Below are 18112 nucleotides of genomic sequence, written 5' to 3' on the forward strand. Positions count from 1 at the left end.
TTGTAGTGACGGGATCTTGCTCTGTCACCCAGGCTGGAGTACAGTGTTGTGATCACAGCCCATTATAGCATCAAACTCCTGGGCTCAAGTGATCCTCCCCAGCCTCCTCAGTAGCTGGGACTACAAGCAGGTATCTCCACACTTGGATACTTTAAAAAATATATATTTTTAAAAATAAACTGGGTCTCATTATCTGCCCAGGCTGGCCTTGAACTCCTGGCCTCAACTGATCCTCCTGCCTTAGCCTGCCAAAGCACTGGTATTACAGGTGTGAACCACCCATCCACCTTTATTAAAGCAATGTATTGATGACAAAAAAAAGTATTTTTATATTTTTAAGACATTTTTATTGAGTTAAAATACACATATATAACTTACCATCTTTACCATTTTTAAGTGTACTGTTCAGTAGCAATAAATACATTTATACTGTTTTTCTCCCTTTATCTCCCTCCTTCCCCTTCCCTTTCCTGGCTTCTGGTAGCCACCAATCTACTCTATCTTGAGATTCACATTTTTACCTCCCACTCATGAGTGAGAACATATGACATCTGTCTTTCCGTGCTTGGTTTATTTCACTTAACATAATGGCTTCCAGTTCCATTGATGGCTGCAAATGATAATATTTCGTTTTTCCAATGGCTGAAAAATATTCCATTATATGTATTTGCCACGTTTTCTTTACCTATTCATCCAATAATGGGCACTTTTCCTTTGCTGTGCAGAAGGTTTTTGGCTTGATATAATCCCAGTGGTCTATTTTTCCTTTAATTGCCTGGTCTTAACCAAAGAAGTCTGTCTAGATCAACATCCTGGAGCATTTCCCCAGTGTTTTCTTCTAGTAGTTTCAAAGTTTCAGTTCTTACAGTCAAAGCTTTAATCCACTTTGATTTGATCTTTTGTATGGTAAGAACTATGCGTCTGGTATCATTCTTCCATATAATTATCCAGTCTTATCATCATCATCTATTGAAAAGCCTACCTTTTCTCCATTGTATGTACTTGGCCCCCTTTTCAAAGATGAGCTTGTTTTAAATACATAGATTTAAATCTGGATTCTCTATTCTATTTCATTAGTCTGTGTGTCTGTTGTTATGCCAGTACCTTATTGAAGGTATGAGATGCAGGATAGTCATTTAGTTATGCACAGTTGGAAGAGAAATGTGGACTGGAAAAGTAAATTCAGGGATTGTATGATTAATGTATATAAAATCATAAAATATATTATTTTAAAACAGTAAGACAGAATCATCAAATACATCAGCGTAAGTTAAGGAAAGGTGAGGATTAAGGACTGTGCCCTGAGGCACTTCAATACTAAGAGATTTAGGAGAAGACTGAGAAGGAGCAACTAGTGAAATAAGAAAAAAACTAAGATAATGTGGAGTCCTGGAAGCCACATGAAGAACATACACAATAGAAAAGAGAAGGATCAACTGTGTCAAATATTGCTAATAGGTCAAGTAAGATGAGGGCTAAGGCTTGACCACTGGATTTTATACAAGGAGATGGGCAGAGTGGCTGGGACGAAGGCTTGAAAAGAAAGGGATTAATATATAATTGAGCAGAAAAAAATACAGAAATAGTAGATAATAGGAAAACTGGGACAAAAAGAGGGTTTTTATTCATAACTTTTTAATACAGAAAAATTAACAGCCTATTTGTTCATTGAAGAAAATGGCCTAGTAAAGAATATCAAATATAATTTAGGAGAAAGAGGAACTAATTTTAGGAGCAATATCCCAAAATAAGTATACAGAAATGAGTTAACAAAGCAGGCATTAAACTCCTATCCTTAGAAAGGCCTGGCTGCAACTTTCAAAAGGTTGGTCCTAGTGTCTGGGACTTGCTTTTCTGAAGAGTTCCTTCCACTCCCAGAACTGATAAGAGTGACTCATTTTGCCTATACTGTTTTTCCAAATAGTGTTATTTATGCTGAATATCTGCTTTCCTTCTGGGAGTATGAAATTTTGGTATGTGCTAAGCTGAAGGCAACAAGGTAACCAGCCCCTAATAAAAACCTAGTGCACTTTAATGGGCTTGCCCAATAGATATTTCACATGTGTTTTCATACATTGTTGCTGGAAAAAGTAAGTGTATATCCTGTGATTCTACTGAGAGAAGAATCCTTACAAGCTTGCTCCTGGTTTCCTCCAGACTTTGTCCCATGAGCTTTTTCCCTTGCTGGTTTTGCTTTTCATCATTTCACTGTAATAAAATGTCTCCATAAGCATGACTATAAACTGAGTCCTGTGATTCTTTGTAATGAACCCCCAAACCTGAGGGCTATCTTTGGCACTCCTGAATAGTAGGCAAGAAGAAACAGAATGCAGGGCACACGTGGAGGAGTTGCCTTTAGGTAGAAGGATAAATAGTTGGTCTATGGTAACAGAGAGTAAGATAGCTTACACAAGCAAAAATCCTGGTGGATGGACAGATATGGTAGTAGAAATTTATAGGTTTTCTCTTCTTGCTTCAGTTTTCTCAATGAAGCAGAAAAATGTGATCAGCTAAGCTTGAAGATGGGAGGAGGTGTTGTAGGTGTGAGAGAGAAAAAAACATTATAAAACAGTCATCTAAGAAAGTGGGAGGCAATAGAATATGGAAGGAAAGTATGATTGCCACAAAGCATAAGGACCCAGTTAAGGTCCATGGGCACGAATGTAAGGTAAAGTCAGTCAGTAAATTGTAAGTTTTCCTTTCTGCATGTGTGCTGGCATGTAGTAGGTGGGGCTGGGTTTAACTAAAGTTGTTGTTTTGTCAAGCACAACTGGGAGAGGGGAAAGGGACTTGATGAGATATGTAACACAGTAATTACAATTGTTGACCATGAGACATAAACTGAATAAAGAGTGAGAGGGGAATAAGAGCAGCAAAAATCAGTAAGATGATTGCATCTTATCTAGTCCTGGTGAGGTGGAAGGAGGAAGAATGTGGATCAGAAAGATGTGAGGTGTAATCAGACAGTTGTACACATAGAATGAAATTATAAATAGTTGCAGTTATTAGTAATGACAAGTTCTAGGTGAGTGAATGGCTGAGTAGAAGCTAAGATCATTGGAAAAGGGAGTTCAAGGAACAGAGAGGCCAGGGTGTCAAAATAATCATCCAAGTATGAATTGATATTATCAATGATTTAAAAAGATTGCTGGAAAGACTGACAGTGATCTAGGAGCTAAAATTGTTGAGGAATAGAAGATGCAGAGACAGATAAATAACAAAAACAATTCAGGATAATAATAAATCTGATGAGATTTAAAGCTCAGGAATTTCAGGGAAAAGTGAAGGAGAACATTAGTGACAAGATACAACGAGGGCAAGCAGCACTTACCCCATCTCTAGGGAAATGCTCTGTAAAGAAAAATAACCATCATTTGAGAGGACTGCTACAGGAATATTCAGAGAAGAGACGAAAATGATGACGGTTCATGAATTTCACAGGCCTGGTAGAAGGCTTTCTAGACAGTGGGTGGAAAAAAGGGACAGACCTGTATGTGTACAGAGTCTTGGGGGAATAATATCTTTATTTTTACTTTTTATTTTATATGACATTTATTTTGTAAGTATATAAGTAAATGTGTGTATAAAAATGGATTAATTTATGATTTCAAATACTGAGTATTTATTGAGCATCCATTATAATCCAACCACTGTTCTAGGATTTGGGTATATAGCGATAAACAAGACAAAGTACTTGGCCTCATAAACTTAATTTATAGTGTTGGAGACAGCAAACAAGTAAAAACATGAACAAATAAGCTCATAAAGTGATGTGTAATACAAATAAAACAAAATCAGGAATAGAGCACAATATAAAGGCTATACCTGGAGGAATAGATTAGTCATACGTTTCCAAAATGAAAATATCATACAAAAGGCAATTATCATATTCAGACACATACCTCAAATTTTGGATGTTACATTTAATACTAAAGTTAGCTATAAAAAGAATCAGATACTTGGAAGAAGAAGAAAAAGAAGTTAGCATGCAAAATATCCAAAAAATAACATTGACTTTACATGTCTATTCTTAAGCTGCCTACTTTACAGTTATCTCGCTCAGTTTAAGGTTTCAGTAACACTTAAGGGCTTTTCACTTTTACAACATAATTCAATGCAGATATCCATGTGAAACTATAAAATGTGCTTCTTTTTATTATTCCCACTTCTCTTATAATGCACTTACCGCCTTTAACTCTGCGTCTTTCTTTATGTCATCAGCATAGGAAAGCACAAAATCGATTTGCCTAATCCCGTCTCGGAAGAAGATAGAATCTTTGCTTTGCTGATTTTTTTGAAACTGCAGGAGACATAAATGACACAATTGTAAATTATAGTTTTATTCTGAAATGGCAAAAGCACAAAAGGAATTATTTATAATTTGGTCACCAGCTACTTTTTTTTCAGTCTTGAAATGACAAGTCAAGACAAATAACCAGAGTTTTTAGCAACAGATTATGTTTTGTTTTATAGTGAAATTCCATATAAAAGATTAAGCAATAATGACTCAGGAGGAAGATAAGCATGTTAACTACATGGACATACAACAAAAATGCTGCAAACATACCAAAATATGAAATGGATATATATATATATATACACACACACACACACACACACACACACACACACAGATCCCAAAATGCACAGAGACTGACTTGTTATCTTTATTAAACAACATCTCACGTAGTCCACCAAATAATTCACGGCTACACGCAAATTTGGGGGTACAATTAATTACAAACCAATTAATGGAGTCTCACTATAAGAAAACAAATGTATGATTAATATTTATTCTATGTTTTTATAAAATTGTCACTTCCTAATTCAACTTTGTAAGGATTAAAATAAAATCAAGGTGCAGTTAAATATTAGAAAGCAAGTAGCTTATTAGCTGGCATCACAAGTTAGGTTTCATGCAACTCGCCCTTCAACATCAATTTCCCAGGTGAGCAAAAATCAATTCTTTGTTTAAATTTGCAAGAATTATCTCAGTATAATAATTACACTTATAAGTCCAACTTTCACATGTTGTGTAGTTAGTTCATTAGTACCTTCACTTTAAATATGACAGCGCTTTAGAAGAAAGAGATTTCATGTTTGACTGATTTGGTTTTCTTTTAAAGTTTATATCTAATATTTAATATTCATAATAGCCTACATGTATTATTATACTTAGAATTATGCAAATAGATAATACAGTGGCTGTCAATGAGATAATCTTCCAATTGCTTTAGCTCACCTGCGAATGAGTAACTATATGGTTTTAATTTTGACAACCAGTGTTTCTATTAATTTATGAGTTTCTTTTATTGTGTACCCTATGGGATTATTTTACCCAAGTCAGGTGAGACAGGCCTCCCAGAAAAAGGAATGGATGAGGATCAGTTATATGCGAATAAGCCATAAGTCTCATGTTTGATCTGTGGTCTATGAACAAAGTAAGAGCATTTACATAGCTAATGAAAAGCTGATGTGTCTCAGAAAAAAACTAGCTCCCAATGCACAGGAAGAAATGAGTGGAAAAGGGAACAAATAAATTTTAAAAAAAACATCTAAGGAATCTAGAGATTAAGTGCCAAGATATAGTGACTCAAATGTTATGTCTGAGTTCTCTTCACCTCAGCCAAAGAATGCATAACCATCTTCTATTTCCTAAAAGAAAGTAAAAGAATCTGAGAAAAATCAAACTGCTATCACACTACACTTTGCTTATAAATCACTAAAAATTGAAAAGAAAGAAAAAACAAAACCAAACAAATCATTGGCACTCTTGTAAATCATCACAGCGTTAGCATCTTATGAAATCCACCAAAATTCTTGGAAGGCAACTGAGGCAGAAATAATATACTACTTAGACTAAATAAAATCAAAGTTCAAAAATTAGAAGAAAAAAATAGTACTCTTGCTCTAAGTCTGTGACAGTCACATTTTGTATGATAGGGGTTTTTTGTTGTTTTTGTTTTGTTTTGTTTTCAAAAACTAATATATTAACAGGTACTTATATTGTTTACACAAGCTAAATCTGGGTACACAAAGAGCAGTTCTGGTGACAGAACATGTGCACACAGGAATTAACAAAACTCATATTCAGAGTCTTTGACTAGAAAATAGACAAAGTAGCTAAGAGAATAGTAACTCCAATGATTTTCCTGAGTGCTCAGTCAAAAATAGGTAAACATACTGTCGTCCTGAAGGCCAAAAGCTAGCTAGGAAAACCCAAATTTCTATCATTATATCACACCCTGACGATACACTATAAATCTGTTTTAAATACGGGAAAAAAAATCACTGGGAGCCTTGTAAGTCACCATGAGGGACATGTCTCAGGACTACTAATAAAAATCAGTTAAGGCTGAGGCAGAAAAATCTGATAATTCTGTCACATATAACTGAATGTTACTAAAACACATCATGATTTTGTTTTGCTCAAAACATGATATAAATACATTTTGTAGTACGTCTGGGCATTTGTGTTTATACTTGGCTTGTCCTTAGAAATACCTATTTGTAATTATGTAAACATCTGAGTGGCTTCTCTGTAAAGGATGTAGTTATCCTGTGGTTCAAAAACCTGAATTACCGGCTGGGTGTGGTGGTTCATGCCTGTAATCCCAGCACTTTGAGAGGCTGAGGCAAGATGATTGTTTGAGCTCAGGAGTTGGAGACCAGCCTGGACAACATGGTGAAACCACTCAACTCTCCTAAAAATACAAAACTTAGCTGAGCATAGTGGCATGCCCCTGTGGTCCCAGTTACTCAGGAGGCTGAGGTGGGAGGATTACATGAGCCCGGGAGGTTGAGGCTGCAGTGAGCCGTAATTGCACCACTGCACTCCAGCCTGGGCGACAGAGTGAGACTCTATCTGAAAACAAAACAAAATAAAACCCTGCATTGCTGATGAGAGTTCATAAACCTCTGAAACTGTATGAATTGTGTGTGTGTGTATACATTTTAGGAAGAGGATCTATAGATTTAATCTAATCCAAAACAAATTAAGAATCACTATTCTTAAACTTCAGTTGCCTGGGGACTAGGAATCAGTGACAATGTTCCCCTAAATCAAAGTATTCTATTAGAAGAAAAATAACTAAGGCTACCACTGCAGCCATTCAGAGCATAAGCAGCATCATTCAGCACTGGTTTTACCATAAGCCGCCGCCTCAGGAACAAATTGAATCGCTTTGCAGGCTGTGAAGCAACCAACAAAGAATTAGCAATTCCTGCCCAGAATTACAGTAAAGATTCCAAAAACAGACACAGACAAACTAACCCTCAATATGATCATTTTATAAATGTATGTGTGTGTGTTTGTGTGCATGACATTTCAAACTGGAGGATAGAAATTAGCAAGGAAAAAAGAAGAAAAAAATGGGAAGAAAGCAATTAACACGTAAAGAAAATAAGGAGACTTCAAAGTAAATTTTCCTAAATTCTTTAAACAGCGACTAAAAATAACAAATATTTGTGGATTTATATTTTATTATATTTATTTCAACTTTTTTTTTAAGTTCAGGGGTACATGTGCAGGATGTGTAGATTTGTTACATAAGGAAATATGTGTCACGGGGGTTGGTTTTACAGATTATTTCATCACCCAGGTATTAAGCATAGTACCCAGTAGTTATTTTTCCTGCTTCTCTCCCACCTCCCATCCTCCACCCTCCGAAAGACCCCAGTGTGTTGCTTCCTTCTATGTGTCCATGTGTGCTCATCATTTAGCTCCCACTTATCAGTAAGAGAACATGCAGTATTTGGTTTTCTGTTTTTCTGTTAGTTTGCTAAGGATAATGGCCTCCAGTTTCATTCATGTCCCTGCAAAGAACATAATTAAGGAAGAGAAAAATAATGATAATAAAAGAAAACATGAAAATAATAAAAATATAGAGTAAAATAGATATTTTGTTAAGTGTGCCTGTATATAACCAGGAAAAGAAAGTAAAATTACTACATTTATACTGAGATGATGTGTAGTATGGAAAGTTTACCCAGGGTTGTTTTATTTTTAATTTCATGAACATGCAATATACTAGATTACAAAAAAAGTCATTCAGTTATTCAAATGCTGAGTTGTCTCCAATCTTCAATTACATGGTCATTATTTAAAACACAAGATCAATTACCTAAAAATATCTGGGATACTCAACTATATTTGAAAGAAAACCAAACCTATAGCATAAATGAGCAAGAATTGAGTGTATTTTATACTGTAATGAATGGATAAATAATCCAATACAATTTCTTAACCTAATCTCTTCCTGGAATAGGCTGAAGAAGTCTAAGCAACTGGTGAAACTACTGGAGTGAAAATTTCTGCCCTGTAAACTAATGCCTTCCATATGTAGATAGAGGAGTTAATATTGCTGTTATTTTAAAATACAAAAGATATAAGACAAACATTGGTCATTGCATAAAATATATTTTAAACTATATTATTTTGATGGCCTGAAATTTTTCACTTCAGCATTTTTATTTTCTTGGCATCTTTCACGAGATTCACAGGTTACTATTTTTCTCAGATGCTTTCCCTAAACTCATTAAAGAATTGTTAAGACAAATGAAAGAGTCCCACACTAAAGGACCATGCAGGGCCATATTATGACTTCCATGGATCATAGACCTAAACATAAAAACTAAAACTATAAAACTGAAGAAAATCTTAGAAAATCTCCCCCACTTTGGTGTAGGCAAATATTTCTTAAATAGAACACAAAAAGCATGGATGATAAAAGATAAAATATGAGAAATTGAACTTCTATACTTCTAAATGTGCTTTTCTAAGAACACTGCATGTAAACGAAAAGGCAAGCAACAAATTGGAAGAAAATGTTCACAATAAGTAAGATTGACAATGGTCTCGCATCCAGAATACATAAACAACTCTTACAAGTCAATACAAAGATAATCAACTCAAGTTTTTTAAATGCAGAAAAGATTTGAATGGTTCACGAAAGAAGATCTATGAATGTCCAATATGCCCATGAAAAGATGGGCAACATCATTATTTATAAAAGAAATGAGAGTTGAAATCACAAGATATTACTACTCATCCACTAGAATTACTGAAATTAAAAAGCTATCAATATCAATATCAAATACTGGTGAAGATGTACAGCAAATAGAACTCTTATACATTGCTGGTAGGAATAAAATATGGTACAACCACTTTCAAAAATAGTGTGACAGTTTTACATAAAGTTACACCTATATTTTCCACATGACCCAGAAATTCTACTCCTAGGAAATTACCCAAGATTAATGAAAACATACATCTCTAAAAACACTTCTTACATGAATGTTCATAACAGCCTTATTCATAATGGTCTTCAAACTGAAAACTATCCAAATATCCATCAATGGGTGAGTAGACAAATAAATTTCAGTATATCTATACAATGAAATATTACTGAGCCATAAAATAAAATAAATAATGATATCTCTAGTACAGATATATTCAAAAAGAATCAATTTACTAGTAATATTGGAGTTTTGGATGAGTCTTAGAAGCATTATGATGAGCAAAAGCAGCTAGAAGCCAGATACAAACTAGTGTATACTGTAAAATCCCATTTATATATTATATTAGGAAGAAAAAAAATCAGCAGTTGCCTAGAATAGAGTAGGAGGAAAACTGCTAAGGGGAACTTTTTGAGGAAAAGGAAATTTTCTACATGAATTTTGTTAAAACTCATCAAACTACACACTTAAAAAGGGTGAATTTTATTGTGTCTAATGTAGAACCAATGAAGATAAAACCTTTTTTTTTTAATTTTGGACTTGAGCAATGAAAAGAATATATTGTGTGTTGTTGCTGAGATGGAAAAGACTTCAGACAAACAGGCTTTTTGGTAGGGGAAGATCAAGAATTACATTTTGGACATATTAATCTTGAGATATCTTTCAGACATCCACATGCATATAATAAGAAAGCATTTGGATATTTAAAACTGAAGTTGAGGAGAAATGACTACACTCGAAACTTAAATTTGAGAATTGAGATGGCATATCAATTGTATTTAAAGCCATGAAACTGGATGAAATCACTAGGAGACTGAATTAATGACTGTATCATAAGGTGATAATATCTAAATATATTCACATATCAATTATAAATACTGTGCTAATATTCACACTAATTGCTTCTTGTCATTTTACTCAAAGGCCCCTTCTGATTGGTTTGTGCCTATGCCATATCAGTTATTAAATATTTGGAATATCATCCTTGAGGTTAACAAGGCCCATACTCCTTCAAAATCTGCTAATTGCATATCTGTCATTATTTAAGCAAACTTTAGTGTATCTTTTCAATTCCCATTCTTTGCTTACTAAACTCTAAATACTTACCTAACTATTATGTCCAGTCCCGTATAGTAGTCACTTTAAGATAGGTTATCTTAAGCATAATAGTTTCCATCTTGCTATATTGCATTCAGTGGCTTTACTGACCTTTCTATACTCACAATCTGTGTAACTATTTAGGTACTCATCCACTCTTCACTATTTTATTTCAAATAGAATTTTAAATTACATTAATTATTCTATATTTATAAAATAATTGATACTGAGTTTCTGTCATAATAATCACAGTAGAAACCACAAGACTCTATTTTTTCACCCAAAAACATATCCAGTGATATTCCGTTGGTTTATCCCAGCATATTCACTCTCCACTCCTCTCCACCCTGCTTTTGTCCTGTGCCAAAGAGCTCCCTTGACCTCTTGGTTCTCACGAATGATTGGAAAGAATAGTGTTTTCCTTCCTAAGGTTGAATTCAGGAAGGCTGTGTCCCCTCACTAAAGGTCATTGTGCCCCCTGATAATGTCTTTGGTATATGACTTTTTCCTTTTGGGTTCCAATAAGTGCTCCTTACACTATTCCCTTCAGTTCTATGGATTTTAATAAATTCAAGATTACTAGACCTATATATACAGAGATTCCCTTACACTCCATTTTTATAAAAGTTTTTATGAAGTCCTTCTTAAATTATCCTACACTGAGTAGGCCTAATAGGACCCTGATTTATACAGATTTTTCTTTTGTGATATTTCTATGATAGAAAAGAAAAAAAAAACATTCCTTGGGCACACAGTTGATTCTAGGACTGAGGCAGGAAATGTACCAGATGAGCTTGGAGCATCTTGTCAGAAAGTAGGAAAATACTCAAAACAAAACTAAGCACAACAATAGGGGTATGCCAAGGGAATACAGGAGTCAACTGAAAAGCTCCTGGCCAAGTGATATGGCTTATGTCTTGTAATTCCAACCACTCAGAAAGCTGAGATGGGAAGACTGCTTGAGCCCAGAAATTTGAGAGCAGCGTGACCAACACAGTGAGATCCAATTTTCAAAATAATAACAATAATAATAATAATAATAATAATAATAATAATTAGCTGGGTGTGGTGGTATACTCCTGTAATCTAAGGGAGGCGAAGGTGAGAGGATTACTTGAGCCCAGGAGTCTAAGGCCACAGTGAGCTATGATCATGCCACTGGACTCCAGTCTGGGCAACAGAGCAAGACGTTGTCACAAAAAAAAAAAAAAAAAAAAAAAAAAAAAAAAAACTTCCAATAGACAAAGCTAGAACAATTTGAGCAAGAAAATAAAGTAGTATTTGGTTTATAACTGGTTATAACATAAAGCATAAAATAAATATCCAGAAGTACATACTGACAAAAAGAAAGGAAGAAAGATCTCCCACACACACAAAACAATTCCAAATAATGGATTCACCTATAACGAGGGAGAGCATAATCCCCATCTTTTTGTGTAGGCTGCAAATAGTGACTTTCATCTGAAGAATGCAGTATGGAAAGGGAGAAAAAAACAAAAGAGTAACTTTACAGTGAAGAAGTCTGTTAAACGTTACTTCAAGCCAGGTAATCAAGGTTAAAACATTAAGGGTGATTAAGTCATGTTGATAGAATATACCCTTGATATGACATGAAGAGAACGACACTTCTATTATCTTCCTCCAAAAACACATAATCCAAGTCTAATCATAAAAAAAAAAAAAATCAGGAAAGTCCCAATTGAAGGACATTCTACAAAACACCTGACCAGTACTCCTTGTCAAAGCTGTGAAGGATATAAAAACCAAAAGTACATGAAACTGTCACAACCAAGAGGAGCCTGAGGAGACATGAATACTAAATGCAATGCTGCATCCTCAATGAGATATTGGAATAGGAAAAGGATCTTAGGGGAAAACTAAGGAAATCTGGATAAAGCATGAACTTTATTTGATAATAATGCACCAATATAGGTTTATTGTTACAAATGTACCATACTAATTTAAGATTCTAATAATAGGAGAAAATGAGTGTGGGGTATAAGAAACTCTGTTTATATTTTCTTTATAATAAAATATAAAACGATATTAAAATAAAGTATATTTTTTAAAAGAAGCCTACTGTTAAACAAATTACTATTTAATCAAAGACAATGTCAACATTAGTGAATCAAATACCATACATCATTTTAAAGTCATTTAGAATTTAAAAATTAAATTATATGTATTTAACATATTTGGGGAAAGTATCTGCAACTTCTGTCACAGGCAAGGAGATAACAATAAATATGTAAAGAGCTCCAAAAAAATCAAGAGTAAAAAGAAAACTCTGACAGCAAATGGACAAGATATATGAACAGAGTGATCTAGCAAAATAAATTTAAATGACCACTCAATGCAGAAAAAGATGAATATCTCACATATGTTGTGAGAAATGCAATTTTAAATGATACTAAGAACTGTGCTAAGTGAAATAGCTCCCAATAGCCATTATCTATCTCACTACCATGAGACAGGCAAGAATCTAGGAGGGTAACAACACACTGCTGATAGGGTTGTGGGAAACAGGCACTCTCATAGGTTTGTTACAAACACAAAAGGCAGGGGAATTTGGCAACATACTTGAAAATTACAAATTACATATACCTTTATTCTCTGATAAATGAATTCCATGTAGAAAAATAAAATGACCAAAATATTATAAGACTAATTCCCAAGAGTATTCATTTTAGCAACATTTGTAATAGCATTGGAAAAATAAACCAAACAAAAATGGTAACTATTATATAAAAAGACTGAGAGGATAAAGAAGAAAGATTTCTCTGAAAACACTTTGTTTCATATTTTTAACCTAAGATAGATTTACCTTCAAGCTAGTAAAGTATGATCTTCAGGGCATCTTAGTTGCATCTGCCCCTTCCAAGGGTTTAGGAAGGACTCTAACAATGTGTTCTCATGGTAAAATATTTTCGTCAATGTTTTAAAGTAAAATATTTTTCCATATGTTTCTTAAAGAGTGATACCAAAATTGTATAAGCTTTAGGCTCATCTAAATGTTATCTGATCTGTAGATTTCAACTTTGGAATCATGTAAAAATGCTTTATGTAGTTAAAAAAAAAAAAAAGTAAAAATAAATTAAAAAAGAAAACAAACCAACAACATTTCAATTGTTTTAATTTGATCAATATCACAATCCTCATTCCAGAACACTAAAGATTAGTACCCTAGTGAAAAGCAAACTATCATCCTTGCTAAAATTATCAGTATAAGAATATAACTCTATTTCCCTATCTTCCCAAATGGAATTTTTTACTTACTAGGCAACTAATGAAAATGTTCGGGTCCCTTTACCAGCCTTTTAATTGACATTTAAGTTTGATTTTTAAATGAATTGTAATTTTTCATGATTATCTGCAGGCATGTACTTAGAGACAAGAAGAGTGATGCAATGGAGAAAGAATACTGAACTAAGCCTCAGAAACTTGAGTGCTAGTCAAGCATCAGCCTCTTAAACATATTGATAACACTGGTCAAGCCATTACACCTCTTAGACTCTTCATTTTCTCACAGAAAAAATAAAATCCAAGCAAAGTGTTATACTTAGTGTGTCATTCTTATTGATATGTCTGATGTGTTTCCCCCCTCAAAGAAACTGATTTTTTTTTCCTAAAGTAATACATTATCAAATACCATGTATGAGAGCATGTCAAATAACTGAACTGGAAAAGAGCATCACCATTGCAGACTACAAAAATGCCCCATCTGTGTCCATGCAAGAAAGGATAGTACTGGTTGTTGCTTACCGTTGTTTCTTCATTGATGAGAAAGCTGGTCTCTCTGCTGCTCAGGCTCTGCTAACAGTACCAGGGAAGATATAATGTTATTATTAATAGTGCAGGTGGAGCAAAGGGAACTTTTACATTTCAGTAACAAAAACTCTGTAATCTCTATGCAGAAACACTTAATCTGGAACCATGTTAAATCATATGCAAAACTGTAGGCATATATATATATGTATACATAGGCATGTGTGTCCATGTATGCGTCCTATGTATCTGTAAATGTGTCTGTGGGGCAGGGTGTGTTTGTCTGTGCAGTGAGGACAGACAGTGAGCTTCAGAGAGAAGTAGTATTTGGGAGGTAGCTTTCTCAAATCATAAAAAAAATCAGATACAAGAAATGGTTAAGAACTACTACATTACTGAGAAATAACAAGGAGGTCTAATCTTTTTATGATGCTGCATCCTGAACAGGACCAACAGGAAGGGCAGAATTAATCGGCTATTTTACGCCCTTCAACAATTATTTGAAATCATTAAAGGGAATACCTTGGAAAATACACCATCAGAATTCTTAAGAATTTGAATTTATAACTCCTCCAAAAAAAGCCATACATGTATAAAAATACACATAAACCACTTATAATTAACACAATAGGGACGCTTCCCTCTGTGTATTGGGTAGATTCCCAATTCCTCAGGTTACATGATGGTCCACACACCACAGGACACAGACCTGAGATAACACCCAATCACTTCTCAGCAGTCTCTAGTGACAGATAGATATGGAGAGACAGCAACTAACAGAAATGATTGGAAATTCATGTCCAGATTGGAATTCACTTACCTTATTCTTGGAAAAATCACAATCAGTATCTCATTACGCCCAAATAATGCTGGGCAAATCAGTTTTCAAAATAGCAGATAAAATGTGCGACAGACATATTTAAAACATACTCAAAGAGAACCTTGGAAATATACCCAGTGCTACAAAAGTAAAGTAACAGAATGTGGCAAAAGGCAGTAATTTCTCTGTGTTCTTTAAAAGAGAATGAAAGATAATTTTGAAACCATACAATTTTCATACTACTATATTTAATATAAATTACAAGATAATGCAATCTATTGTACTAAAGTAATACTGAAACGGTGGGGGGGAGGGAGTGGGAAGACTGAGAATCTGTGAGTAAATACAGGCCTAAAATACAGTTATAATTAGAATCCACTTATATGTGATTATATCTACTTGTGGACCTTGAATGAATTCCACTAGCTTGTTTAAATACAACAGACAGCAAATGAAGTTAACAAGCATCTTGATCACTTAATTCTGAAATAGTGGCCTCTAAAAATACACTGTGCAGCTATATTTCTACTAAGACAATAAATAAATTTATTATAGCTTCATTTATATTGACTCCTGATAAGTTTTTCCAATTATCCTAGAGAAATGTTAGTTGTTTTGCTTACAGAAGGATAGAAGAAAACCATATATTCAAAAGCAACCAGGCTAGTCACTTTACAAGCTCTCCCTTTAGGAAAAATCTTTGCTCTGATTTCCAATCAAAAGACATCGTTATAACTTCACTTTGCAGAATGTAAAATAAAATAACTATTTTGCTGAGTATGTCATTGTCTCATTTCTTACCAAGCTTAGTCTTAAGCAAAACGAGAATCCTTGATGTACTTTCAGACACAATTCTTAAAACAGCGTTCTTAAAGAAATATTAAACAGTGAATAAGGAGCTTTAGAATCAGATTACCTGTGTTCAGAATCCCAGCTTCAAAACATAGGAGATATAACAATAAAACAATTTATATAGTTTCAGTTTGCCTCATAACTTTTTTCTTCAATTATATAAAACCCATTAAATACGTATGTAAAACTGATTACATTTGTAAACTTGAGCAAGTTAACCTCTCCAAACCATAACTTCCATACAGTGAGATTAAATAATACAAGGGAAGTTCTCAATAAATTTTGGCTTTTTAAAATTAATGTTTGTTACTATCGAGTAATCATATAATAAGTATGTTAATAATGTGATACATGTTTAATTCACATGCATTTTCTGATTTCCAAAAAGATTGTAACAATGTCCAATGATGGACTCATACTAATTATAAATCAGAGGTAAAACTAGAATAGCTCTTTAAATATTTAAGCAATCATGAAAGTACAGAAGACCCTTTCAAAGTATAAAATAATTTTGAAATAATGAACCTAGAATTCCTACATATTCTTCTGTCTTGTAAAAGCCTAAACATTCATAATATCTATAAATTTGTTGCTGGACAAAATCCATTGATTTCTAGTCAATTCTGCCTCAATCCAATAGTTGAATGAATATGCTATAATACTTATTTTTTTGAAAATTGCCTGCCTCCTGTCCATAGATGGGGTGAAAAACAAACGACTGCAATGTGTAGAGCCTGTTTTTATTGCATTTGAGTGTCAGAAAAAATATAATTTAGCATTGAGGAAAGTGAAATAAGTTGTATTCACTTTTTTTAACTTTTTATTTTGCAGTAACTATAGCTTCACAGGAACTTGCCAAAATAATACACAGAGATCTCATGTAACCCCTACCCAGTCTCCTCCAATGGTTATTTTCATCTTACATAACCATAGTAAAATATAATAATCAGGAAGTTGACACGAGTAATGTGTCTGTATAGTTGAAAGTAATTTTGTCACATTGGTAAGTTTGGGTAAGACTCAGCCCTGTCAAGGTATAGAGCTATTTCATCCACAAAGATCTCCCTCATACCACCTTTTTAAATTTATGTCCATTTTCCTTCCCCTCAACATCCAAGTCCCTAGAAATCACTAATTTGTTCTCCATCTGTATACTGTCATTTCAGGAGTGTCATAAAAATGGAATCATAACATATGTGTTCCTTTAAGATATTTTTTCCACTTAGCACAATGTCCTGGAGATCTATCAAAGTTGTGTTTATTAATAGTTCATTCCTTTTTACTGATGGGTAGTTTTACATGATACGATTGTGCCACACTTTAACTATTCACCTGCTATAGGACATTTAGGTTATTTCCAGTTTTGGCTACTACAAATAAAGCTGCTATGAATATCTGTGTTTAGGTTTTGCGGGTGAATATATGTTTACATTTCTGCCGGATAAATCCCCAAGAATATGATTACCCAACTGACATGAAAATTACAATTTAGGTTTTTAAGAAACTGCCCAACAGTTTTCCAGAATGACTGTATCATTTTATATTTCACCAGCAATGTATGAGAGATCTAGTTTCTTTGCACCCTTACCAGTAAGTTGTATTGTCACTATTTTATATTTTAGCTCTTCTAATAGGCATATACTGATATCTACTTAGATCTTATTTTGCATTTCTTAGTGGCTAGTGATATTGAAGTTCTTTTCATATGTTTATTTGCCATCATATTTCCTCTTTAGTGAAAGATCTCAACATGTTTTTTGCCCACTTTCTAATTGGGCAGATTTTTTGTGTAAAATATTTAAATTGTATGGGTTCTTTAAAAATCACAGATATAAGTCCTTTGTCTGATATAGGATATGCAAATATTTATCCCAGTCTGTAGCCTGTCTGCTCATCATCATAATAGGATCTTTCACAGAACAAGAATTCTTACATTTGATAAACTCCAATTTATCAATGCTTTTCATTACTGTTTTTGTTTGCAGATATGACATGACTACAAACTCTTCACCAAGACCTAATCTCCAAACAGTTTGATCCATTTTTTCTTCATAAAATTGTATAGTTTTATGTTTTACATTTAGTCTATGATCAATGTTGAATTAATTTTTGTATAAGTTATAAAATGAGGTTAAGTTCATAAGTTTGCCTACGAATATACAAATGTTCCAGCCTGTTTGTTCCATTGAATTGCTTTTGCATATTTGTCCAAAATCATTTGGCTGTACTTGTGTGGGACTATTTCTGGGATCTCTATTCTATTTCATTAATCTACATGCCTATCCTTCTCCAAATATCACACAGTCTTCATTAGACTGCAGCTAAAAAACAAGTCTTAAA

At 33.7% G+C, this 18112-nt stretch overlaps 1 protein-coding gene across 1 annotated transcript in view; it reads right to left on the reverse strand.

The window, feature by feature from the left end:
- Positions 1-15647, reverse strand: part of ANO5 (anoctamin 5) — a 72662-nt gene extending 57015 nt beyond the window's left edge. Inside the window, exons 1-4 of the mRNA XM_025355794.1 lie at positions 15597-15647; positions 14098-14148; positions 7150-7191; positions 4187-4300 (exon numbers count right to left, since the gene is read on the reverse strand). Of these exons, the coding sequence (XP_025211579.1) occupies positions 4187-4300; positions 7150-7191; positions 14098-14148; positions 15597-15647 (258 nt within the window). The remainder of the gene's footprint in view (positions 1-4186; positions 4301-7149; positions 7192-14097; positions 14149-15596) is intronic.
- Between the last annotated feature and the right edge of the window lie 2465 nt (positions 15648-18112).

Source organism: Theropithecus gelada, chromosome 14 (genome assembly GCF_003255815.1).
Source record: "Theropithecus gelada isolate Dixy chromosome 14, Tgel_1.0, whole genome shotgun sequence".
Classification (NCBI taxonomy): Eukaryota; Metazoa; Chordata; class Mammalia; order Primates; family Cercopithecidae; genus Theropithecus; species Theropithecus gelada.